The sequence below is a fragment of the Microchirus variegatus genome (assembly GCF_963457635.1).
Source record: "Microchirus variegatus genome assembly, chromosome: 2".
In the NCBI taxonomy this organism is placed as follows: Eukaryota; Metazoa; Chordata; class Actinopteri; order Pleuronectiformes; family Soleidae; genus Microchirus; species Microchirus variegatus.
Window position 1 is genome coordinate 12,973,613 of NC_139803.1, and position 26,884 is coordinate 13,000,496.

The window sequence follows — 26,884 nt, forward strand, 5'->3', positions numbered from 1 at the left end:
GATGGTACAAACTTAGCATCTCGCTGTTGTGCTCTCTACATTTCTGCACATACTTCACATCCTGCCTCAGCCTGCTCTTATTCTTTACCCTGGGGCCCTTTCAGGGAAACTGCCCAGTCTTGCCCATCCCACTGCCACGGAGCCTATCGCGGCGTTGTGCCGCAGCCTTGCCTCTGCTCTTATTATTATTGCCACTTCTTGCCAGTTTTCACTTGAATTCTTGAATTCCTCCGACACACTGTTGATGGTGAGCTGCAGCTTTTGGGGGGAATGTACATGGTGCTTAGAGACAGGAAGTGTCCACTTCCTGGGGACAACCACATCCTGAGGTACTGGGAGCAGATAATTCTCTACCACTGCCTCCACAGTTGATGTCGTTATCTCAAATACTAGAAGTGGCCAAAGTATCAGGTCAAGGTTTTCTGATTTATGAGGCAAGATCTCAGGTTCCCAAGGTTCTTGATTGGCTTTTCTGTCTCTGTGGCCTTCCCAGGTTAAAACTGAACTGCTCACACTTTTTCTCAGGACCAGACATCTGCATTTGGCGGCCTTCAAAATCACAAGGTGAATTGTTCCAGGCCTTGGAGGAGCTACTGACGTAGATGTCACTGTGAGGTCGCCCATGAAAGCCCTTTAGACTTGGGGCCTCTGCACTACACCTCAGTTTGTGTACAATGCAGATGTTGAGCCACATCAGTCACTGATGCACTGGAAGGCAATTTGAAAGCACTTCTTTAAACCCACTCGTATGTTACTGATTGATTGGGGGGCCCATTGGGCACGGCCTGTTAGAACGTGAGATGTATATGTGTTTGCCCAAGGTACATAAATGTTATACACTAGTCTTGTTTAGCTGGTTTTTGATATGACTGAAACTCAAACACAACATTCAGCCGAACATTAGCGCTGTGAGGTCACGTATGGGTGAGTATGTGATTGTTTGCCCACTATTGTTGCTTCAGAGCAAAAATTCTTACATTCTGACTGAACAGCTTGGTTTGATTCAGTGTTTTTGTCTTTGGGACAGCAGAAATGATTAATAAGAGTAAGTCTGACCTGATGTGTTGTACAGAAGCTTTTACTCTATACTAAGAGTTACTACGTTGATGATGAACCACAACATTCTTCTATTTATAAAATAGAAATAAAACATTCATTGTATCTGGGCAAATATAGCATGTATTGTAAAACTGCAAACTTTAGTCAAGAATTTGCAGTTTTGCACATATTTTATGTAATAAACTGAATAATAATAATAATAATAAAAAACATTCCGACCTCCATGTGCACACAGAAGTAAACAGATGTGGAGAAGCATGGCCCGTGATTTCCAGGACAGACTCATGTTTGTGTTGTTGACCTGTAAAACAAAGGAGAGATACACCGTCCGCTAAAATGATCAGAAAAGCATATCATACAAAAAAATAAAAGTTAAAATAAAATGTGTTCCACATGCACACAGTGGTTTGGAGTTAAAGCACAAAAGCAGGAGAAGGATAGTGAGAGGATTTTTGGACGTTGGCTCCGGCTGATGTTACGGCTCAGTTCTTTTCTATTACTATTTGATGACTAGGTTACTTTTGATGTTATTTTTAGTTTTTCCTCCACATTTTGACTGGTAATGGAAACTGAATTGACAAAATGATGGCGTCTTTTTTTAATGACAGTACAGGCTGGAGTAGATACCCTTAGCTGTGTATATGATATTATGAAATCATGAAAATACAGTGACAAATACGGTCAATCTAGGACTATTTCATATTTGTCACACATTCACACAAAAAGAACTATATCATCCAGTTTTATCCCTTTATTACTATAATATAATCCCAAATTAGTGTCACTTCCTTATAATGGAACAACACCGTTAATGCGATACATGCTGCCGGCGTGACGTTTATCTATACCAAACAATAAAACTCTTCTGAAATCCTCTCTGCATTCAGAACAAAAATAATCCAGTAGAACAGACTTACTGTGCGATGGCTCTCCGGATGTGGTGTGTGTGTGTGTGTGTGTCTCTGTGTGTCTGTGTGAAAATGGCTCAAAGCTTCATTTCCTGAAACTGCAGGTGAGCAGCAGGTCTCTCCACCTGTGGCTGTGACACTCTCATGGAGCAAGGTTCAGGTTCTTGTGTGGACGCTGAAGCCGCGCCATAATCTACACAGCATACCTGTCAGTGAGTAATGGTGATAGGGAGTCTTGAGTGGCCGTCTGTGTGTGTGTGCGTGTGTGTGTTCACCTGCCAACCGCACAGGTGAGGTGGTTATAAAATGTTTTTATTGCTCAACATGGAAAAAGATATTCTAATTTTGATTCCTGTGTGTCCCTGCGTTATTTGAGTGAGGCTCATTTTAGAGTCTGGTTTTCTCATGATTTGACTCTGCAGCCAAACCTTCAGGGTCCTAATGAAACATCAAATTGAGTTTTCCTCTCCATAACCAGGTCAAAATATGAGTCAATTCAGTGTAATTACACATATATAGACAAAGTGTTTCAGCTTCAAGCCCTCGGGTGTGTTTTGTCTCATAGTGACCAGGGTTGTGAGGGTTTCTGTTTGTACGTATAACAGCATCTTTATTGTCAATGTGAGTTCTGACCTTTAATCGCTCTGTAGTGATAAGAGAGAAGAAGAAGAGCCTCTATGTGTCAGAGCTATTATTACACTCTGACGGAAATGACATCATCACCATCAAGATAATTTCCACAGTCCAATGCATTGAGCTGCCGTGTACAGTATATTCAGTGCTGTTGTGCAAATTCACCACTAGAGGCCATTGTAGGATTATGTTTTTCTATAGAGTCCTGTGCTCTGTTCATGCAGAAATGTACACTTTTGTACATGCACTTGCATTTGTTTGTGTGCAAACACACTTCAAAAAAAAAAACTGAAGAAATTCACCAGCTGGAAGGTTGTATGTGTCAAATTCAAGTATTGCAAATTTTTTGATAATCAGGAATTAATAGAATAATCTTCAAAACACTTTAAATTTAAGCTGCCTGGTTGTTCATAGTGGCTAAAATACACATGAGGAAGAATTATTATATCATTTATGTAAAAAAAAAAAATTGAATGAATTGCTGAATTGTTAAAGTAACATCATATAATGATTTTTTTTTTTTTTTTTTTTAATGACACTATTAACACTATATTTGCAAAGTAATTTGTGTGTTTATGAAATAATTTGCATGCATGTACATTTTTATAGGGTACAATGAAAAATATATGCAAACCTAGATCTATTTTTTAACTAATTTGCAGAAGGTTTTATTGTAAAGACAGGTTAAATTATAAATATGATGTAATAAAAAAAGGAGGAAAGCGTCATTGGTGGAACTGCCTCCTGGGTAGTAGATCTTCCAGGATGCACTGAGAAGCCGGCCGTGTGTCGTGTCACGTCACTGTTCTTGCTTATCAGCTCCTCTGGCCCACACTCATGGTTTTATGGGGGGGAGCAGTATAGTAGGAGCTGGAATGTCTCCAGACACAGCTGGTATTGTATAGGCAGGAGCAAGCAAAGCAGACAACCATGAAAAACAGGAAGAAGATAGTGGGGGAGGGTCGCTGCGCGCAGATCCCTCCACACATGGCCTGCAGTAGCAGTGATTCAGGGGCCCTCCTCTGCCATGAGAGACGCCGTGTCATGGATCATGAGTCATAAGTCATCATACGCGATCCTCCTTGTGTACGCTGCTTCACTTAAACAGCCCATTGTTTAGCGTCTTTGTTTGTGAGTGTAGCTCCATACAATTACGTAAGTTTAATGAGATATGACTACACAATGCAAACGCCTTCTCACACGAGGGCACGCCTCGAGAGCATGCATTAATCGCCATAGTGGGATTTGTATTTGTGGTGTCAGCAGTTGGCTGATCAATGGTTAAAGCCGACTAGGTTCGTTGTTAGTGAGCTTATTAGGCCGTGTCGCCACTGGGGCAAGTCTCCGCCCTCTGTCGCATGCAAAATACTGCGCTCAAGGCAGGTAAAGGTCACTCCCCTTCTGAAACCAAAACACAATATCTTATCTTTGGAATAAGCCGGAGAACTCTCACTGGATATTGACTGGACCTCCCAAATATACTCATAAGCCATTGAACTTTTGTGCCTTTAACCTTTATTTAAAAATAAAACAAGTCTTCATCTGTGCAGGAGTGTGGTTCCTTTTCGGTTAGAGCACTTGGCCTCTTATCCCTCATATTTATAAGTGTATTTTCGCTGATAACAGACGTTTACACATCTGAAGTCGTTGCACAAAAAGTTGCTGCGTAGCGTTAAATTATCCTCAACATGCATGTGGAGTCACGCTGTGAGGTTCTGGTGGTGCCAGAACCCCTCACAACAAACTGGTGTAATCTGGTTTTACCCACGGTGCTCCATATGGGGAAGGCTATTCCATTTATCGCATGGAAGAAAATCCACTTAAGTGAGAGGGAGAGGGTAAGGACTCAGCTTTTGCTTGCATGCAGCTGACCTGTCACAGTCTTCCCTGTCACTACTGATGATTTGCAGGCTGACAGTGTGACACTGTGTGTGTGTGTGTGCACAGTTGCTCCATCTCACCTGTTTCTGGTCTACAAGACTTAAAAACCAGTTGTGACTGACGAGTGGCAGTTGCATGTGTGCAAAGGAAGAGTGAGCGAGGAGCGCACATCGCCCTCCGTCAAAGAGGCTTTGGTTGAGGTCACCTTTACTCTCATTCTCTCACCCTTCCTTCCCCGGGGGGGATTATGCCAACATCTCCTCTGAGACAGCTCAGTGTTCTGTGTGTTCTGTCTTTTTAAGTGTTAAAGGTGCATTATGTAATAAATCTAAAGCAACTGGCCATAAAATCCTCCTTATATGTCACAGAGACTCAGGAATAATGTTCATATAACAAACTGAACTATTTGCATTAAAACATTTTTTTGCAGACTGCAAATTATGTTTTGAAATCATGTTTTGTCATGTGGCGCCACCTATCGCCGTCTACCAATCATTGCAGTCAGAAGAGTCTCAGCTGCCGAGCAACCACGGGTTGCCAGTTACGTCAGAAAACGAAACCTGAAACACCTCGGTATTTTTAATTTGAATGCAGTAACCAATTTTGGCCACATTCTTACATATGGCACCTTTAAAATATGAGTTATTAATGATAAACAACACTAAAAAAGTGCTTTGCATTGTTCCATCTTCATGTGGGTTAAAACAGTTAAAACTAGCAGGTGGAGCAACAGTTTCAACCTGCTCTGTAACGGCTTTAAGGAGGAAGACAAGTGAGCAAAAAAAGGAGGGAGAGGTCACCAACAGGCAGCAGCTGTGATGGAAGGCCTCCTCCATATATCCAACACACAGCAGTTTTGTTATATGACACCTATACAGTACCTAATGGCTGATTGCCTCCTGCCCTTCCTTTACGTGGCCTTCCTCTGTCTTATACATATACTGTGTCAACGCTGTTTTTATTCCGCAACTATTTGCTACAAAACTTTAACTTGTGTACCTTTCTCTCTGCGGCAACCTCATCCTGTCCTTCCACTTTGAAAGGGAAAGCAGGCTGTGCTATAAATAGACTCCTGTAGTCTTATTTGGCCGCTTGAACGATGAAATTATTTTAAATTACTCTATCTCTAACTCTAATAAATCTTCTCATCATCATTTAACCATAAACACAGTGTAATGCAGATGTAAATAGACAATCAAAGGTTTTTATTGATGGGAAGTTAGTTATTGTTTTCAGTTTCCTCATCTATTTATATTCTATCATCCACAGTAATAATAAGTGTTGTAGCAAAAACAATTATAAACACTTATAAACCATGTGTTCTAGTGTTACAGGTGTTGAAAGTCTAGATTTTTATTCCTATCCGATGCACTGACGGCACAAAAAACAACGGCCATTGATAGTTCTGACACAGCAAGCCAGCATTTTCCTCCTCAGTGGGATTTAAAGGTGCATTATGTAATAAATCTAAAGCAACTGGCCATAAAATCCTCCTAATATGTCACAGAGACTCAGGAATAATGTTCATATAACAAACTGAACTCACCAACAACAACAGTACAGACAATATATTTGCATACATTTTTTTTATTTGCAGACTGCAAATCATGTTTATGTTTTGAAATCATGTTTTGGCATGTGGCGCCACCTACCGCCGTCTACCAATCGTTGCAGTCAGTGGAGTCTCAGCTGCTGAGCAACCACGGGTTGCCAGTTATGCCAGAAAACGAAACCTAAAAGACCTCGGTATTTTGAATTTGAATGTAGTAATCGTTTTTTGGCCACATTCTTACACCTTGCACCTTTAATATAGTAATATAGGGTTTTCTTCCAGTGAACTAGACCAGTCCATAATTTTTGTGGAATTGTATAGCTCTTGTGGTAAATGAATTGAATCGGCCTGTTTTACATCAGCTAGAAGCTATCGCTTATGTCAGATTTGTATTTACACTGCAGTACGTCAAAGGCCTGTCACTTATTCCTGTTACATAGCCGCATCACTTCACACATCTGTGCCGTTTTTCAGCATGTTTTATCATGTGTGTTTAATCATAGATGGCACCAGAAGGTGAATGATTGGACTCCAGGCCTGTAATTACCCTGCAGTAACTTAACTAGTTGACAAAGAAGTATACTCAATGCAACGTGTGGAACAGGTTGCTGTGATGATGCTGATTTACAATTTGAATACAAAGAATGATTCTGTTGCAAATGGTTGTAGTTAATGCACTCACCCCCTGTCCTGTCCTTGGTGCTGTTGAATGGGGTTGTGGGTGCTGTCATTACCATGATAATACTGGAAAACATCACGCATACGACTTGGTCTGATTGTTAACACCTTTGCGCCCACAGGAATCAACTGGGTGTGGGAGTCAGTGTCTGATGCAAATTTGCAAAAGTGTATTTATACATCAAATATTGTCTGTAATTAAAAATCGGGGTCACAATCTCATCCCGTACGGGAGAACTGGTTATAATCCTCTAGCGTAACCACTTAAACATCTCAGATCTCATTAAATGACAGTAAATCTCAGGTCAGGAGTGCATGTCTCTGGCAATAAAATCAATCACAAGCAGTTCTTTTGCATACAGGAGTTCTTAAACGTTGAAGAAACTATCCCAGTACTTAGAACAACTTTGTTCTTAGATACTTGTCTGAGTGGCCACTCAGATATGCACATACTCCAGCATTTGTTAGTAAAATGTCACAGACAAATACCCCCAAACAAATTGAAATGTGTTGTGTTCACAGGCTGACGCTGAATAGAAAGCCTGCAGGAAATACCACTCTGCTGTGAATTCAAGTCTGTATGTTGTAATGGTGTTCACACCAGATGAAGAAGCATGCAAGATCTGGTGAGTTCAGGGCAATGAGCCTTTACTGCATCGCTGCATGGAATAAATAAATAAAGTAGAAGCGAGAGGGGGAAAAAAAACAGGTTATAACCAGTCACATGATTCTATGGCTGGTCCAAGGTGAATGGAAGCCAGAAGATGAGTTTGTTTTCAGTTATGCATGCACTGTTACTACTTTAGTTGTACACATTAATATTCTCTTCTTAAGATTGTATTAGTGTACATTAGTGTGGTTATCGTTAATACCGTATTATACCAAATAATATACAATTACATCACAGTTTGAAGTTTTTTTTTTCTGCAGAATTGACACAAAAGTATGCAAAGGCTCCTTATTATGATTTCATACCAGCTCAGGTTGAAGCATGCACTCGAGTTTACTCCTCAAATCTGGTAAAAATTAACAATTTATAGTAGAACTGAAACAATTAATTGATTAATCCTCAACTATTTTGATAATCTATCTATAAGCATTGTTTTTTTAAGAATTAAAACATTTTTTTTCTGGTTGCTTTGCTCCATGTAGCATTTTCTGGACCAAATTGTAACCTCGATTAATTGAGAAAATAATCTACAGATTATTGGATTGACAAAATAATCGTTAGTTGCAGCCCTAATCTGTAGTGAAATTCCTGCATCAAATTTATGTCAGTTCCCTGTCACAGATATGGAAAATGCATGAATCTATGCAACATTATTATATTTTCCCAACATACAGGGTATCCAGAGATACATTAAATTGAGAATTAAGACACTGGACTTGCACAAAACAAGCGCACACATGCTGTAAGATCAGTAACCTCACGTCTCCTGTCGCCATTTTATTTCCAAAGCTATAATACAAAAGACTTTGGCTAAGGGAGACCACGCCCCTTTCTCAATCTCCTGCCACCACATATGCCTCTTTTCTTCCGTCACAAAACATCGTTGCAAACGCAGAACGGGCTTCTTATAAACATGCATGTGCGTGCTATGCCCCAGACATAATATCCTGGGTAAATAAAACGCGCGGTAAAAGCCTGATTTGGTGATAATGTCGCCTTGTTACAGCAGATGGCTGCACCGACAGACAAATGGCTCGCAGTGGCTGTTTGATTGACGTGCGGCGCGCCCACACAGGTAAAGGCCTACATTTTAAATCGTCTCGCTGATCACGGCCTCGTCCAATCAGCGCGCAGCGGGGGCGGGACAAAGCGCCGTCAATCACGCAGTAACTGTAGCGACTCGAGAGGGGAGGGAGGGGGAGAATCCAATCCGGTTTGAGCTAGTTTTTCTTCCTATGGAACATTAAGTCTCGCAGCGCTGTATTAGACTGTACTGGTACAGCTTTATCCAGAACATACCACTGTATTTACGCCTGTATTCAATAACATTTACCTGGGGTTCTTTTTTCTTCCATTTTTTTAAAAACACACCCCACACAAACCAACCATGCCTAAACGCAAAGTGAGTATACCGACATCCTTCGTGCATTCACTAACACAGCGTTTATAATCCCCGGGAGCAGTTGCTTAAATGGACGCTTCGGCGCCGGCGGTTGTTGAAATGTCGCTTTAAATCGTTCTGTTTTTGTATGTCAGCGTCGATCCGTGAAGATCACAGTTTAGTTTGCTATCCTGGGTCTGTTTTGATTTTGTGTGAAACAGACTCGTTCTTGCTCTTATCTCTCGGTGATGTGATAATCATTGTATTGAGGGATCTTTCTTTCTCTCCACCGTCTGTTTGTTAAAATGTCTGTTTGTATTTTAACCGAAGGCGGACATGCACTGTTGTTGCATTTGTTTTCACATTTGTGAGCAGTGTTTTGGGACAAAGCGCGGGTCGTTTCTCGGTCTATTCATGGCGTCTGTGCAGAGAAAGTTGGCGGCATATTGATTGTTTTGAATGGGGGGTGGGGGGAGGGTCGTCGGGCTCGATAGTAAAGTTTCCCTGTGATAATAGTATTAATTAAAGTAGCATTCATTATCGTGTTATTCGGCGAAAGTTGAGCTATGACGCTAATGTTGTTTTGTGTGGGTATCGTGTCGTGTAAATTTTTACCCAAAAAAAATACTTGTAAATGTCTTGTTGTGACGATACGGCTTAATTTTCTTCACGTAAAGTGTACGTGGGGTTGTTTTTTCGTGAATGCGCCGTGTTTCCGTGGGTAATAACGTGTGTTTGGTGCGAGTACGTCGTCGTGTACGCTGCGTGTCCTCGTCGGCTCAGACCACTGAGGTTATGCAATGGCGAGGCTCCGTCAGCGCAGCGCTGCTCCTGTTGCTGGGGGTTCCAGTGGATTCTGCTTACCAGGCCGACGGAGTAACTTCGGTTTTTCAAACGAATGGCGGGAACGCTCGGTTTTCTCCCAACATCGGCAATCCCATTTATTACCAATGAATGGATGTGTCGTGAGGAGGCGGGGCCCGCCCCTCCTCCACCGGAGTGGTACAGTCGGCTGTAAAGAGAGAGAGCGCACGACTACACTGGAGGGGGGGAAATGGTTAACTTAATTTGTACCATTGTTGACACACAAATTAAGTCAAACAAATTTCCGTTCAACTTCTTAAATGTTGTTTGGATTAATTAATTTGGTGGGTTATTTATTAAAAGAACTACTTTGTTTGTCTGTGATTATGTTGTTTATTATGCACGTGAGCGCCACTTCCTATTCCTAGCCCAGTGATCTGTGTTAATCTAAATTATGTATGGAGCTGCATGTGCAGCCATAGGCTAATACTCTGTGTGGAAACGCCCACCTTTGGGTTACATAACTAAAGCCCATGCCACACTATTAATTAAAGCAGTCACCATTGGTAGCATGAATTCCATGCACTAATTTTCCCTCCTTCTTTTCCCCCAATCACAGGGAGCAACAGCAGCAGCAGCAGCAGCAGCTGCAGCAGATGAGGTAAGGGATAATTCTTGTTTTTTTGTTTTTTTTAAATTCATACTTTTGATCATGAAAGACTGACTGTGTGCCCACCAGGGGTCAGTAACACACCATTAACTCGAGCCACCGGCTGATAATGAATGTGAATAATCACAATTCTGTCTCTCACTCTCTGCAGCCCAAGAGGAGATCTCTCAGGTTGAAACGTGTAAGTTCACACACGACCAGAATGGTCGCAGACTAAATGCATGATTTGATTGTTTGATGTGTCATTGCACTTTTGACGCTGACTGGAGTGTTTCTCTTTCCGCCAATAGCCTGAAACTGCAGCCCCAGAGCCCAAAGCGAAGCCAAAGGTGGGTTTCCTGTGCTGATTAACTCTGATTAGACATTTACTAGATTGTGAGTGTCTAATGTGATTATGCATGTGTTTTTGTTTGTAGAAGGGACCTGCTAAGACTGCAAAGAAAGCAAAGGAGGTAGAGAAGGCCAAGCCTGAGGAGAAAACACCAGAAGCTCCGGCGGAGAATGGCGAAGCCAAAGCTGAGGAAGAGGTATAAGGCATTCCATCATAGGTAAACGCACAAAGAGAAAGTTCTCAAATTTATGGTAACTGATTGGTAACTTTTTTGTCTTCCAGGCACCAGCTGAAGATGAAGCTGAAGAAAAAAAAGACGCAGAATAACATTTCTCAAACCACATCTTTTACCAGTGCTCCCTGTACCTCTTTTCTTGTACAATTCAGGGGAATATTTTTATCAACTATTTTCTAAATACAGGTTTTTTAGTAGTTTGATTGTAGAGAACACTTTTTTTTAAGAATGAAAAAAAACAAAACAAAATCAATTTGGAGGTGGGAATTTCATCACGTCCCACAATTTTGCATCGCCATAAATTTTGCGGTCATTGTTGTTGCTGTCAGCGGATATCATTTCAGTTTTTAAATGTGAAGGAAGGGGGAGGGTGGGGGGCGCAGGACAGGTTACCACGGCCACACGCAAGCACAACGTTGACGAGGAGCAGGGGCAACAACCACAAGAGCTTGCCTGCGTGGATTACATTCCATATGCTTTAAAAGGGACATTGTATGTAATCTGTGCTGGGGTGGGGATGGATGAAGACACAGGGCGACTCATTGTTTTATTGTTTGAAATGATGAACAGTGTTTTAGGATGTGTGTAAGCTTTGTTCCTATGTGTTAACTCTTGTACTGATGCAGTTTTCTTAATGAACCTGATCAATAAAGCTAAAAATCCTTAGTATTGGAGCTCTCCCTATCAGAACTGTGCATCGCGTGTGTTGGTTTGTCTCTGTTCTGTGATAGCATTGCAATAAATTTGTATAGCTGCTGTGAAAAGGGTTTTCAAACTTTCTATATGCAGTGTGTCATGGTACATTGTAAGGATGGTAAAAATGGAATTTGTTTTCTTAGCAAAGCTATCTGAGGTGTGTATCCATAAGAAACAAAAAAAAAACACTTGAGACTGGTTTAGGGCCAACTGTCAAAGTGTACATTTATTTCAGATGTCAAATGCATACCAGCAGTAGCAATATTCATGTGGGTTTTAGGTATCTGTATTAAGTACAAGTGTGCAGTTTTTTTTATCTGTTTATAGATGTACCTGTGTAATGATTGTTATCAACAAACCAATAAAACTCAGTTGGTAGTTGTTATTTTGCTTCATTCTGGAAATTCACTTAAGTTTCTGTCACAAGACAAAGTCAGTATTGTTTTTTTTGTTGGTGTGGCTATAATTTAACTGAGCTGGTGACTGTATTTAAATGAATATTCTATATATTCTAGATCTATGGTTTTACTGTACCAGATTGTAAATAAATTAGGTAATTGGTCCTGGAAAGTCCTTGAATTTGATGTCAACCAATGTGTGGAAACCCTGTTACACTCTCAGAAATAAAAGTGCTAAATAGAACCATATAAAGTTCTTTGGCTTGTCCTCATAGGAGAACCCCATTTGGCTCCAGGTAGAACCTTTTTATACGCTTCTTAAAATGGTTCTTACCGGAACCATTAGTGTTACCAAGAGCCCTTGAAAACCCCTTTCTTTAGGAAAGGGTTTTTCAGAAGCAAGTGGTTCCAGGTAGAACCTCAGCCCTTGTAGAAGAACCCTTTTAGAACCCTTATTTTTAAGAGTGTGGAGGTGCACGTATGTGTTTATGCATATGTATTCATACATTGATATTATTGTTTTCCTATTAGTAATTATGGTTTTATTTAAACATAAAGTACCTAATTCTAACTCTAAACCCCTTGTCCTGACTTTCACATCGTGTTATGGCTTCACTATGGTTTACATGGTTTTTTTTTGGTCCTCACAAATATATTAACACACACTCATTTCATCTTGCACATAATTCAGAACGTAACCATTCAGGACAGTAAAGCATTGGAGTTTTGTCACTTTAATCTGTCATCAATTCCCTATTCTTTTTCTTTACTTTACTGATGATGTCTTTCATGAATTATTACCAATTATTTGTTTTAATGCTGTGAATAATAATATCCCCCCCTTGACATGTCCATATATACATGTGCCTTCAATGCAGTTTACATTTTCAACGAAATTGGTGGCCAGAAGTAATTGCGTATCGAGTTTTTAGAATTTCATTAACCAGGCCCGTCTAGCTTGGAAACAAGCTTTTTTCCCCTCATTTCTTAAACTCCGCCATTATTGACATGTCTTTTATTGCATTTGTCTGAAGACTTTTTCCCCTTATTTTAGTTTATCTTTGCAGAATATTACTCCCAGAGGCCTAGAGGTTTCATTCTCTCAGATCACTTGATTGACATGTACATTGGGCAGATTATTATGACAGATTATTCGAGAGTTTTGGACAAATAATGACCACAATCCTATTCACTGTAACTGTGCTGGAGTGCTGTGTCATCACCAACCACTATTTGTTGTTATCTAAATGTTTGTGTCTGCAGACTTTGACTTGCAGAGGGTGAGGAGATAAAGACACAAAATGAAGATATAACAGAATTTTTTTAGCAGCCAATATAGACAGAAGACTAGAAACTGCGTTTGTGAGGGTTGAAATATGAGTGGAAATACTCTAATGCATCCTTAATTTTATAGAAGAATTATACCAGAGGAAGCTTTTATATCTTTAGTTTAGTGTAGTTTACAGATACAATCAATGTCATTCACCATTTCGTCCATTGCACAATTCCAGTCAGATACAGATTTGGCAGAGATGCATTCACAGTCGACACATAAGTGTTAGATTTAAGTGATGTACGTTTAAAATAAATAGGTGTAACTGCAGTAGTATGTACAACTATGTACGAAGGCATTGACCGAACACCTGTAGCAAAGGTTTGATCATGTACTAATATATTTACACCTAAGACTTTAGCTTCTGCATCAAAGAACTTGGTATAAAAATAACACATCTCTTAGACTGAGTGGAATAATCGAACCTATTCTCTCTACAAATACGTGCTACATGTGTGCAAATACCTGGCCAGATAGGCGATCTATAAAGAACGGAAACATCGGTAAATATTCAAGTTTCGTGTAACTGTAAGTGAGTGAGCAGCACACATTCATTTGATCTCAACTAAATCCACCCAGACCTTGACAGACCTTTGTGTCTACGTTGTGACATTTAAATAAAATTAAACGGTTATGATCTGTCCGCCTGTGACTTCAAATGTTATTTAACAGCCTTCACCCACCCCTGAGCATCTACATTCTTTCTTTTTTGATTTATTTTGGTCAGATTGGAGCTGTATCAATGTGCAGTATTCTGTATACGTGGGGCACTTGACAGTGCAAAAACAGCTTGTCTCATCATAAAACCGGAGAGTGTCAGGCTAGTTTCAGACCATTAGTCTATTTTCTCAGCGATGCGTCCCATTTTTGTGCGCATGTTCCGTACGAGGAAGAACCCGACGGTCGCGGCGGCCATTGCCACCTCGGCGACCCAGAACGCCATGTCCCAGCTGTGTTGTTTGGCAATCCTGCTGAAGGGAAGCCCTGCCATGAAAGCGCCCACTGCGACACAAGAGACAGAGAATTACAGGATTACAGACAATGCTGGATTATCACACTGAAGTCGATTTAAAAGCACAGTCCACCAAAAAGTGATTTATTGGGTAAACTACTCCTTTAAACCAGAAAGAATATCTAAAGCAATAATTGAGTTTGTAACATTTTGGCTCTCTGTTTTGAACCTCTCCCACCAGATAAGCACAGACACGGAAAATGAACAGAGTTAATCTCTTAATTTCTGAAACGCTCTGCTTGTATTAACATGTCTATTATTTACTGTACTGTCTGGCCCACTTTGTTTGTGTCTCTGTGTTTTTAAAGCGGAACTAGAACGGAAGTTCCAATTAGCGCTGTTTTTTTGGTGTGTATCTGCGCCATTATCTCGTTTATGAAGCACTGAAGGTTTGAAACAAACAGTTCAGCCACTACTGAGAATGCTGTGTTGTATTGTAATCTCGGGCTCAGCAAAAACCCTGGTCCGGTTACGTAAACAGCAGTTCTCCTAAACAGCGGATCCTCCTGCTCAGGGCACTTTTCCGGGCACATCCGGTTGTGTACATTGTACCGCAGAAGAAGAAGGACATCCGTCGTGGAGGTTTTTCACAAGTGTCTTCTGACTCTGGGTCTGACTCCGGGTCAAAGTCATAAAAGCGACTGTGGCGGGGAGTTGTGACAAAGCCATTTTTTATCATTTGTTAAAATAATGTTTTGATAATGAGTAGCAGTACATCCATTGCTCCAGAGGGGGAGCTGCGCTTCTGAGAGCTGGTGTGCTGAATATGTCACTTCCAGGTATTGGCCAATCACAAAACAGTCTGTCTTCTGGGTGCGAGTGTTCAGTCTGAAACAGCACAGCTGATGAGGTGAGCTTCAGTGAAGGGGGAAATTTTTATCAGCTCGTTTCCAGCAACTAGGAGGTTTTTGACCATAAAAACAAGTTACTGTATGTAAGTAGACCTCCATAACTCGCGTATATGTGCGATAGGACCACTCTATGGGAGCTTTAGGGGTGATTTCACACCTGTAGGTCCATCCCGATTCAGGGAGTATTATATTACAACTTTGCACTTTATCTTAGTGCTTGTAAAGAGATTTGTGGGAAATTTGTGTTCAGAATATAAAAATTTTCAATTTGATGAAGCCACGATTCATTGACCTGTTCTGTGTTTCTGTATTTGTGCAGGAACGATGTGCGATTGATTGCTGTGTTCACACAAGCTCATTAGAACCGATCCAGGGGAAAAATGCCCGCCGGTTTCGGAACAACAAGCTTGGTATGTAAGCACCCTGAGGTTGCTTTGCAGCATAGGCAGTTGTTACTAATGATGGAATTGTGACCTTTCCTCCCAAAGGCATGTGGAAGTGGCATTTGTTCACAATTTTCCTCAAGACGTTATGCTAAGAGGTTATGATGGAAGTACTGAGCATCTTTAAGACCACCCACAGAGCTATGAAGGTAAGTTTTAAGTATCTCCTGTTGGCATGGCTAAATACAATTTAGCATATTAGTTCTTGAAGATACAGTTTGTTGGTTATATGAATCTGTAGCTTACCATTAGCCATCAGGGCCACAACAGCATGAGAGGTTCCACAGAAATTGGAAGGAGCACTTTCACTGGCGATCACCCCAAACAGGGCAATTGGTCCGTAAGAAGAAAATCCAAATACAGCACCAAGGAAGAGGATCCAAATCTGAAAAGGATTACAAGAAAATTAACTGCCGTGTTGTAAGTCTTTCTATTTTCACTCCCCATCTTTGAGAAATTTGGAGCCTACCTCTTTTTCGGACACTCCAATGAGGACAGACACCGGGTGGATGATTTGAACCCAAAGAGGAGCCTCCTGAGAAAATGAAATCTACTGTAATCATGTACATTGAGCACGTTTTACACAATGATCATAGACAATGTGATGGTAAAATTACCTGTGGGATGTCTGGTGTGATGGTAACTCGGAACAGGTACATGGACACAAACATACCAGCCATCATGAAAATGAGCAGACCATGTCGGGGGTTGCCGTGTGTGCCCAGACCTTGCTGGAGAAAGTGAAAAAGGAGGGATGTTTGGAAAACTGTAATAATGCCTTTCAGTCAAACTAATATTGTTACTCACCCGAGCGACTGCTCTGTCTGAGATGAAGCCTGACGCGAGGCTGCCAACGAATCCTCCCACCTCCAAGGCGCTCATGTAAGTGCTGCCTATTAAACACCACACAGCTGAGGTTAGGGTCACATTAAACCGAAAGCCGAAAGGAGCAAAGCACTCGAGTTGCCTACCCATTAGAGCGGTTTGGCCTTTCTCCTGCATGAGGAACAGCTGTCCCCAGTCAGTGGCGGCCGTCTTCACCCCGAACACCACCAAGTAGCCCAAAGACAGAACCCACAGGAATGGAGAGAGGAGGAATTCCTTCAGTGTGCTCTCGTTGTAGCCTTGTGAGGGGAGAACACACTCATGTTAAGAAGAGATCAAGTAAATCTGAATTAGAGCTGCAACTAACAAATATTTTCGTAATCGATTAATCTGTCCATTATTTTCATGATTTGGTCCATAAAAGGTTAAAAAACGTTCATCAGTGTTTGTCAAAGATGGAAATGATGATGTTCTCTAATGTCTTGTTTGTCCCTAAAGAGATGCATCACTTCTGTTTCCTTACCTCCCTTCGCCCCTTTCTTTGCCACCACCCCGACGCTGGGCAGGCCCACGTCCTTCGGCTCGTTCTTCACAAACACCAGGCAAACGAACGAGAAGGAGGCGCAGAAAATGCCCGACATGGTCAGAATCGTCCTCCAGTCGTAGTACTGCAGGAGCACTGTGACCAGGATTGGACCCAGACTCCCGGCCAAGTTCATGCTGCAGGAGAGCACGGACCACCATGTGCCAAACTGGGAGGGCTCAAACCACTGATGAAGAGGAGAGAGCAAGCACGGACACAGTCATCATTTCAAAAATCCTGCACAGGGTTCCAACATCTTGGTTGAAATCAATTTCAAAGACTTTCCTGGACCAATTTACTCAAATTCAAGGAAATGAATGTGCTGAAACAGCTTAAGATGGGAGGGCACATTACTCTCTTACTGTTCTGCATGGAATTTCACATCAACGGTGGAGTGTGAAGTCATCTTTGTACGTCAAGCAATGCAGAGAACGTGAAACAGGAGGTGGCGTCGTAATAAATATCAACTTAACTTCGTTCTTGCACATAATTCTATTACTTTCGATGAGCCACGTCTATTTAGATCGATTTGCAAAAAACTTTTTTCATATTCACAAACTTTCAAGGATTTCAAGAACCTGGGAGGACCCTACCTACAATCTCCACCGAGTCATAGAAAGCAAACGTGACATCTTTGTCAACAGATCATCTCCAGATTAGCAGCATTTATAACTAATTATTCTTATTCTAAAGTGCCTTCAGCAAAATGGCATCAGGACAACACCTCATCACCAGCGTCATGTAACAGTAACTGAAGACAGCCGTTAAAATTCCTCGCACAGTACGACCAGCGCGGCAAACAGAAAACCAGTAACTTCACAAACGGCTTGTCAAACACTAAAAACACAGCTCGCAGGTGAATTTAACACAGTGTGACTCCAGTGTGTGGACGTTAACTCAGCTGTTGCAGCAAACTGCTGACATGGACATTACGAGGCATTTCCTCTCGCTGAGGAGGGAAAACATCTTTGTCAAAAGTTTTTTTTTTCTTCTTTAGGATCCATGAAGGACCTACTAAAAATACATTCTCCTGTAATCTGATCCCTTACCCCACAGCGAACACATGCCAAAGCCTATTTATTCCGCACTTTTAAAACACTGTTACTTTGATGGCAATTTTCTTGAGAGGCTGCCCATTTAAAATCATGCATGTAATGTATAAAATCTACTGCACATAGAACTTAATAACATTAACATTTTGCATTACTTGTGGTGGTGGAAGACAGTAGCCTCCATGAAGTGACTGATGCACTCAGTGGCAGGCGGGAGGGCAATACCTTGCGCAGCACTTTCCCACAGGGGGGCCAGCCACAACCCTGTCCCAGGCCATTGATGAACCACAGCAGAGAAAACATGGACACGGTGGAGGACCAGGAGAAGGCGATGTTGATGCCTCCCACCAAGAAGAGGCCGATGGAGAAAAGCCAGCGGGCGCTGATTTGATCGGAAAGCACGCCGCTGATAAACTTGCTGATGGCGTAGGCCATGGTCTGGCTGCTGGTGATCAGACCTGTAGAAAACACGGTTATTGATATGTCAAGTTAGTTGTTAGTACATGACTGTGGTTCCATTTAAACTAAAATGAGAGTATGCAATAGTCCAATTTTCCATGGATGCATAGTCAATCTAACAATTTGTGTGCATTTGAAACGTGAAATTATAGTGGTGTAAATAGGCCGAGCAAAGTCAGCTACAGATTGTTAACTTTTAGGAGGCAGATTTATTCCCAATAAGATACTTATGCTCCCTCATCATCCTCCTCTTCCACACACTACAGACACTGGTATAGCGAAATTAGCTGAAGATGGAGTGAGAGATAAGGTGACCGTTTGATCACATACCGTGCTATATACAATAGTATATGTTATATTTTCCTCCAAGTAACACCAGAGGAAGATTGGGGGGTGTCAGGTGAAATGATAAGGACATCTGCTAAGAGTAAATTGCCGCTTTAGACATTTAAGTTAATTTTGACTTTTTGGCTACCTTTTTGTGTGTTGCCGCCATTAGCATTCCGCTCCCTCCCTGCTCCTTATGTCATTTTATGAGGTCATTATTACTCACTTATTGTCAGTGAATAACAGCCCAGAGGACAGGCCCTCCATTTGACACATGCATTTCATTAACAGCAGCTTTAATAATACATTTAACATGCAGTCAGAATGTGGAGGATGTGAAGGAAAAAAAAATCCACACTTGAATTACACACTTAATACCTTTGTAGTGAGTATAAATCCAGATGCATGCACTTCGGCACAATGTTTCTGTCTAATACAGCCTCCTTACCCAAGTCATCTTTGTCCAGGTCAATTTCTTCCATCACGGACGGCATAACGAAGGAGAACGTCTTCCTGTTAAAGAAGTACAGCGCGTAGCCGGTGAACATGCACAAGAAGATGACGACCCGATAGTAAGTGTAACCCGCCATGGCTGCACTTGATCCAACAAAAAATCTTCAAGGAAAAACAACAATAATGTCCTCAGACTGGGTCTTTTATTTGGATCCTCTGGCTGAGTGGAGGGCTGGTATCGACAGGTGTTGTTGTTGGACTGCTCTCAGGAGAACACGATGTCAAACCAGACGTAGCTTTGATCAAATACATCAGCCTCTCCTCAAGCAGGCTGGACTCTCTGTCTATCTGCTGCTGTGTGCAGAGGACAACAAAGGAGAGAGAAGTTACAACAGTGTGGAAACGAAAAACAACATAACAAAGACTTTCAGGCAGAGGCTAATTTAAGTGGTCAGGAGCATTTTGACAATGTTCCATCTGACACTTTGACTGCAATCAATCAACAATCAGCACAAACTAAGGGTTGACAAATTACAATTGCGACGATATGTTGTTCTATTGACTCAGGCGATATGATAATGAATATACGATATCATATATACGACATACGATATTAGATTGGCCAGCTTATCAGAGAAATGAGAATAACACAGACGTCTGAGAGGAGGGATGTGCATATTATTGGCACGGTATCGGCAGATAATGGCTTTAAAATGTATTATTGGATGTCAGCAAACACAAAAGGATCTTATAAGAGACTAAATGACCACAGTGATCAAAGCAACAGACCCACAATGCAGTTTGGCAACATTTGACACGTCCATATTTAAAAAATAAATAATTGGCAATTATTGTACTTCAGCCCTAATTATTATGATTGTCTTGCTATAATATTGCTGTATTAAATCTCAGTACAGACTCTCAAATATGTGGCATTAATCTGGCCTTAACTTTCTCCAGAGGAACACTGTTCTCCATGCTGGTGGTTGTAGTGAAGATGGTTTATATTTACATGAGCAGCTGCAGGCAGGGCCAGGATAGTGTAACAGCCTCCTTCACACACTGTGTGTCTCTCATGTAAATGTCAAAGTTGCTGTTCCAAATGGTCTGGACATGTGGTGTATACGTCTTCAGTCAGCAAGCCTGACAATATCAGGTGTCAAGACTACTTTAACTCAAAGCACTGGCCCAGTTTAAGACATTATATCACACACATGAGAGGAGAAATCACTGTAATAGTGAAATTTTAGGCTAATGCTGAAGTTAGCTTAAACAAACCGCCACTGCACTTGGACACTGTAGTTACAGTAGTAACGACAAACAACAGTAAGCTAACTGTAGTTGAACTACCGCGCCATTCAAACTACTCTCCTCGAGAAAGTGAATGTAACGGTCGCTTCGTGGACCTGAAAGCCCCACGGCGCCCACGTTTAACCACATGCCCGACATAGTACGAGACAGGCCGGTGCTCGGCAGCGTCTGTCACCGCGAGTTACCGTGTCCGTGGTGTCCCGAGTGAGGAGGGGGAAAAAACCCGGAAGGCTGCCGTTACCTCTCATCCGCGTCCCTCCTGCTGATCCCCATCCATTCAACGAGCGACGGCGCGCGTTCACGAGTCTGCAGACGACGCTGCTGGAGCGCGTCACCGTCTGACACGCGAAAAAAGGGCTGCTGCGACACTACGATACATGCGTGTGAAAATAAGCGCTTATTCCGATAGTTAGGTACTTAGTGGCGTCACCAAAGTGCCTTTGAATGCATGTGTGTTTTAATTTTGATGTAATCGACATTTGGCTGCAGAATTCCGCACCGTCAAATCAATGCAATCTCAACACTGCTCACTGCTGCCCCCTGGCGTTTGAATCAAACACTGGCAAGGCCTACATTTCCCCTGACCTAAATAACATTTATTATATTCATAATATTTTATTTATTGGCATCTTTCAGGACACTTATTGACACTACATTTACAACAACAACAACAACAACAACAATAATAATAATAATAATAATAATAATAATAATAATAATAATAATAATAATAATAAATACATCACTATAAATACAAAAGGCAATAGAAACAACTGAGAATACGCATGCAAGTAATATTTCACAGAATAAGCAATTGTGAGATTATAATTATTAATTAAATAATTAATTATTGGTTAGTTGCTTGTGTTGTAATTGCATACAAGATGGAACTGAGTAGTATGACGTCACCAGTGCTTTCCCTGCTATAACAAGTCAAAATGCAGCTCACAAGATTAAAAAGGGACTGAAATGGCTGACGCTGCTCTATCTCTCCATGGTCACATCTCAATAAAAATATGTCTCAAAATGTATATCCATCCATCCATGCTAAGTTTGGAGGACTATATAGGTTTGATTTCTTTATCATCTCCCCATTGTTACTTTAATGTAAGGCTGCAACTAACGATTATTTTCATAATCGTTGAATCTGTTTGGTCTAGAAGACTGTATAAACTGTATATAAATTGTATAAACTGGTTTAAATACTGCTAATGACTGCTCTAATGTCTTTTTCCATGACAGTCTTCCATGTTCAGACGCATGTCTTGCCAACAGGTGGAGCTACAACATGTTACAAGATCTACAGCTGATTGAGCAGAATCCACAGTGATGGAGTGATAACAATATATACAGTTAGGTCTATAAATATTTGGACATCGACACAGTTCTCTTTATTTTGGCTCTATTCACCACTACAATGGATTTGAAATGAAACAAACAAGATGTGCTTTAACTGCAGACTTTCAGCTTTAATTTGAGGGCATTTACATCCAAATAAAGTGAATGGTGTAGGAATTACAACACTTTCTATATGTGCCTCCCACTTATAGACCAAAAGTAATTGGACAAACTAAACAATCATAAATCAAACTTTCATTGTTTAATACTTGGTTGCAAATCCTTTGCAGTCAATTCCAGCCTGAAGTCTGGAAGGCAAAGACATCACCAGACACTGGGTTTCATCCCTGGTGATGCTCTGTCAGGCCTCTACTGACACACTCTTCAGTTCCTGCTTGTTCTTGGGGCATTTTCCCTTCAGTTTGGTCTCCAGCAAGTGAAATGCATGCTCAATCATATTCAGGTCAGGTGATTGACTGATAACATTCCATATTTGCCTTAAAAAACTCTTTGGTTGCTTTTGCAGTTTGCTTTGCCTTCTGCACTGTGAAGCGCCGTCCAATGAGTTCTGAAGCATTTGGCTGAATATGAGCAGATAATATTACTGGAAACACTTCAGAATTCATCCTGCTGCTTTTGTCAGCAGTTACATCATCAATAAACACAAGGGAACCAGTTCCATTAGCAGCCATACATGCCCACGCCATGACACTAGCACCACCATGCTTCACTGATGAGGTGGTATGTTGTGGATCATGAGCAGTTCCTTTCCTTCTCCACACTCTTCTCTTCCCATCACTGTGGTACAAGTTGATCTTGGTCTCATCTGTCCAGAGGATGTTCTTCCAGAACTGTAACAGCTTTTTTCGGTGTTGTTTGGTAAATTCTAATCTCGTCTTCCTGTTTTTGAGGCTCCCTAATGGTTTACATCTTGTGGTGAACCGTCTGTATTAACTCTGGTGAAGTCTTCTTTTGATTGTTGACTTTGAAACACAAACACCGACCTCCTGAAGAGTGTTTTTGATCTGGCCAACTGTTGTGAAGGGTGTTTTCTTCACCAGGGAAAGAATTCTTCTGTCGTCCACCACAGTGGTTTTCCGTGGTCTTCCAGGTCCTTTGGTGTTGCTGAGCTCACCAGTGCATTCTTTCTTTTTAAAAATGTTCCAAACAGTTGATTTGGCCACACCTCATGTTTTTGCTATTTCTCTGATGGGTTTGTTTAGATTTTTCAGCCTAATGATGGCTATGAGATCCTTGGATCTCATATAGAAAGTTAACAGCAACAGATTCAAAATGCAAATGTCACTCCTGGAATCAACTCCAGAACTTTTACCTGTGTCATTGAAGATGAAATAATGAAGGAATAGCCCACAATTGTCCATGAAATAGCTTTTCAGTCAATTGTCCAATTACTTTTGGTCCCCTAAAAAGTGGCAGGCACATATAGAAAGTGTTCTAATTCCTACACCGTTCACTTGATTTGGATGTAAATGCCCTCAAATTAAAGCTGAAAGTGTACCATGAGAGCACATCTTGTTCGTTTCATTTCAAATCCATTGTAGTGGTGTATAGAGCCAAAATAAAGAGAACTGTGTCAATGTCCAAATAATTATGGGCCTAACTGTATGTACACAAGTATTGTGTGTATGTCTATTGTCATACACTGACATAAGATCAAACAACAACAACAATGAGATATTACTTCTGTATTGTCTCACTACCCATACAGTATTGATTATTAGTGAGAAACAGTCTGCGACATCCAGAGAAAGAGAATTTACTACAGTGCATTCTTCTATAGAATATTATTTTCATGCAAAGCTGCTCATTAAAAATGCAACCCATGGATGTATTATAAAATCTGGATACAGCACCGGCCTTTCATGAATACCAACGTCACGTTAGCTTCAGGTTTAAATCATGGATGTGTAAATAAATGGCAAAACCAACGATAGTGAAGCGAATACAGTACGTTGAAAGTATAATGAGGTTTATGAGGTTTTTTCCATTATATCATTTTACAATTATTGTCATTATTAGGAACAATAACATCGTGTTAAAAGTAGTTTTACAACTACCGATACCTTCACTCAATATGTTGATATTTTGTTGTTGGTTCATGACAAACATCAAAACGTTGGTTTTGCCATTTATTTATTTCCAGTTGGAATACTTCTCTAAATGTAATATCACATGTGTCCACCGGAGAGCAGCAGTTTGGAAGTCTTTCAATAATAGAACCCTTCAATGTTTGGAGACTTCAAACTATTGAACTATCTAAGAATGTCAAATTTTGGACAACCTGCTATAGTATGACTTTTTGGGCGACACACTATTGTATTTTTTAGTGATCACACAAAAATTAATCTATGATGAAGTGTGTCAGATGCTAAATGAACAGGCAAAGACGATGGTGTAAACAGAGTGAGTTAATTAAATAATGATTATAAGGTTCATGCTAAATATGTGTATGAAACAGAACCCAACCACTAGAGGGAGCCAAGACTTACTGATGTCAATATTCAAAGTAAACAGTCAAAAGCTCTCAGAGAATCTCAAGACCTGTGGGAGCAGCTAGCTCAGTGGGTAAAACAGCTTCTGTGAAGTTCACAGGCGTCCCTGAGGTTAGGAGTTTGAAACTCCCAATCATGTAAATTTCTTAGAACTTCTGACCAAAATGAGAATTTAAAAATAACAGCAACGTGTTGTGTTGAACGTAAGTAAGAATAGCTTGTGCTGGAAGAAGAAGACTTGTATGTCAGAGGTTGTGACTTCAATCCTTATAGTCAACTGCTGTTTGAGTGCAATGTTCAAAGTAAACAGTCAAAAGCTCGAAGAGAAGCCAAGAAAGACAAGTTGCAGGTAGCTCAGTGGACAAGAATGCAGCTCTGAAGACCCTGACGTCGTAAGTTCGGTTCTTGTGAGGACCGTGACCTTTTAAAGTACATCTTCCAAAGTGAAGATTAAGATGAGACGAAAAGATCTAGCTGAAGGTGGCCTTGGTGGCAAGGAGGCTATGTCCAGTGGAACTGAACCTCAACCCTTGCTGACCAGCCCCCACTGCACTGAAGGCTACTCCTTCAGCTTTTTCCTCAAAATGTAATATCACGTTTGTCCACCAGAGGGCAGTAGTAGAAGAATCAACTCTTTCTCTGCATGTAATATCACGTGTGTCCACCGGAGGGCAGTTTAGATAAATCTATTTGGAATCATCCACTTCCTGTTTGCCATTCAGAAGTTCCACACATGAGGAGCCAGCAGGAGCAGGAGGAGACACCCAAGAGGACGAGGAGCAGCGGGGACAAACGTGGTAACTGCTGCTTAAAAATGATCCACACATTTCTTAGATGTTCTGTTGACGCTCTGTTTACAACTGTTGTTAACATCCGACCTGAGTGATCTGATCACAGGTGTTCAGATTATATCTGCTGCTAATGCTAATGCTAATGCTAATGTGACATCACTGCTCCACAGTAAACACAAACCTTTCATTGAATTTCTCTTCACATACAAATGATGTTGTTTTCTGTTTGTTACTGAAAGACAAAGAATCCAAGAAATGTTAATTTTATTATTTTCTTTGTCCAGAAAATGTTTGGAAAAATGTTCATCAATGATTCTCAAACCTGGAATTGATGATTCTCAAATATCTTCTCTTTTCTGGTTTATCCACAAGCCAAAAATGATTCCGTTTTAATTATGTCTTTGTTTGAAGGAACAAAGAAACCAGAAAATGTCCAACATGTGTAATAAAATAAAACAATTAAAGAAACAACAACAGTTAATGATGAAAGTATTTAACAATTGATTTAATAATGGTTTAATAATGCAGTAATCATTGCATCCCTACTTGTTTCAAAAATCATCAGAGACTCCATATTTATTACGATATTTGCAAAATCATATATATCGGTTATACTGACAGTGTGAGTGAAAGTGAGCACTTGGCACCATCTAGTGGACTGAAATGTTACTTTATTTAGTTATTTTTATAATGCCAAAAACGTTTGATGTTTATTTGAAACATCAGTTAAAAAAATATATGTTTAAAAAAAAGTTTGTTGTCTCCAAAGAACAAAAACATTAGCTGTAGGGGAAGTTGCAATATTGTATGGACGCAGGGTTTGTCGCTGCTTTCACGTTAGACACTGACATATCAGTGTCTCGTTGCATTAAGTTACACATTGTGACAACATTAAACAGCAGTGTAAAATGTTGTCACAATGTGTCTCCGACCACCTTCCGTAGTGGTTTGGCAAATCGGATAAAAATCTGACCTTGGGGCTCATTTACACCTGTACTTGCAAGTGGTCATGCACGATCCCATTACAATCCCATCACAAAAAATTCATTTTTAAGGATGCACGATATTGGACCTTTTGCCCATATCCAATATGCCCATATATCAGAGTGCTTGGTCCGATATCAATACCGATATATATGTCTTTCCTTTTGCCCAACTGCAGAGGTCATTAAGTCTCTTCTGTAGTGAAATTAACATACTATTTATGTACTATTTTTCATACTTATTTCACAGTAAGTCACAATATCTTTATTTTGCAAAATAAATTAAAAAGGAGGTAGAAGCTTTTTCAGTCCACTACTGTAGTCATTAGTCATATTAGTCACTGATCAAACTTTTCAAAGCCAATATCTGCCCATACCGTAAATGTCAACATTTTCTGATTTCTTTACTCTATAAAAACAAAGAAATCATTAAAACTCAATCATTTTCGCTTTGTGGACAAAACAAGACATTTGAGAACACCAAAACCCTGATCAGCATTTTCTCACATTTTATAGACCAAACCATGAATCCGGACAATAATGGACAGTTTAATCCATTATGAAAACAATGGCTCGTTGCAGCCCTAGAACAAACACAAATGGTTTACATGTGTATTTGGTTATGGAGCAGTAAAGTAGGATTCACCTGTGATTTCATCACCTCAGACGGACGTTAACAGCACTTGTCAACAGAGCCTCTGTTTAATGTGTCTG

The 26,884-nt window shown here is 40.6% G+C and overlaps 2 protein-coding genes across 6 annotated transcripts; one reads left to right on the forward strand and one right to left on the reverse strand.

Moving 5' to 3' along the window:
* Positions 1–8,629: 8,629 nt before the first annotated feature.
* hmgn1b (high mobility group nucleosome binding domain 1b) lies at positions 8,630–11,190 on the forward strand. Its single transcript, XM_083910627.1, has 6 exons — positions 8,630–8,783; positions 10,186–10,227; positions 10,388–10,417; positions 10,527–10,565; positions 10,653–10,763; positions 10,850–11,190. Exons 1-6 carry the CDS (start codon positions 8,769–8,771, stop codon positions 10,892–10,894), a joined length of 282 nt encoding a protein of 93 aa, XP_083766753.1. The 5' UTR covers positions 8,630–8,768; the 3' UTR covers positions 10,895–11,190.
* LOC310944791 (glucose-6-phosphate exchanger SLC37A4-like) lies at positions 11,187–20,847 on the reverse strand. 5 transcript variants are annotated; one of them, XM_083910622.1, is made up of 10 exons: positions 20,787–20,847; positions 19,230–19,588; positions 18,221–18,453; positions 16,884–17,130; positions 16,507–16,659; positions 16,343–16,428; positions 16,153–16,266; positions 16,005–16,070; positions 15,782–15,920; positions 11,187–14,231 (listed from the first exon to the last, which is right to left on the reverse strand). In XM_083910622.1, the coding sequence occupies exons 2-10, from the start codon at positions 19,369–19,371 to the stop codon at positions 14,065–14,067; spliced, it is 1,347 nt and encodes a 448-aa protein (XP_083766748.1). In that variant the 5' UTR covers positions 19,372–19,588; positions 20,787–20,847; the 3' UTR covers positions 11,187–14,064. The 5 variants fall into 5 exon arrangements, with proteins under 5 accessions (XP_083766748.1, XP_083766750.1, XP_083766749.1 ...); XM_083910624.1 differs by having other exon boundaries at positions 19,230–19,585; positions 20,787–20,831; XM_083910623.1 differs by lacking the exon at positions 20,787–20,847 and adding an exon at positions 20,731–20,741.
* Between the last annotated feature and the right edge of the window lie 6,037 nt (positions 20,848–26,884).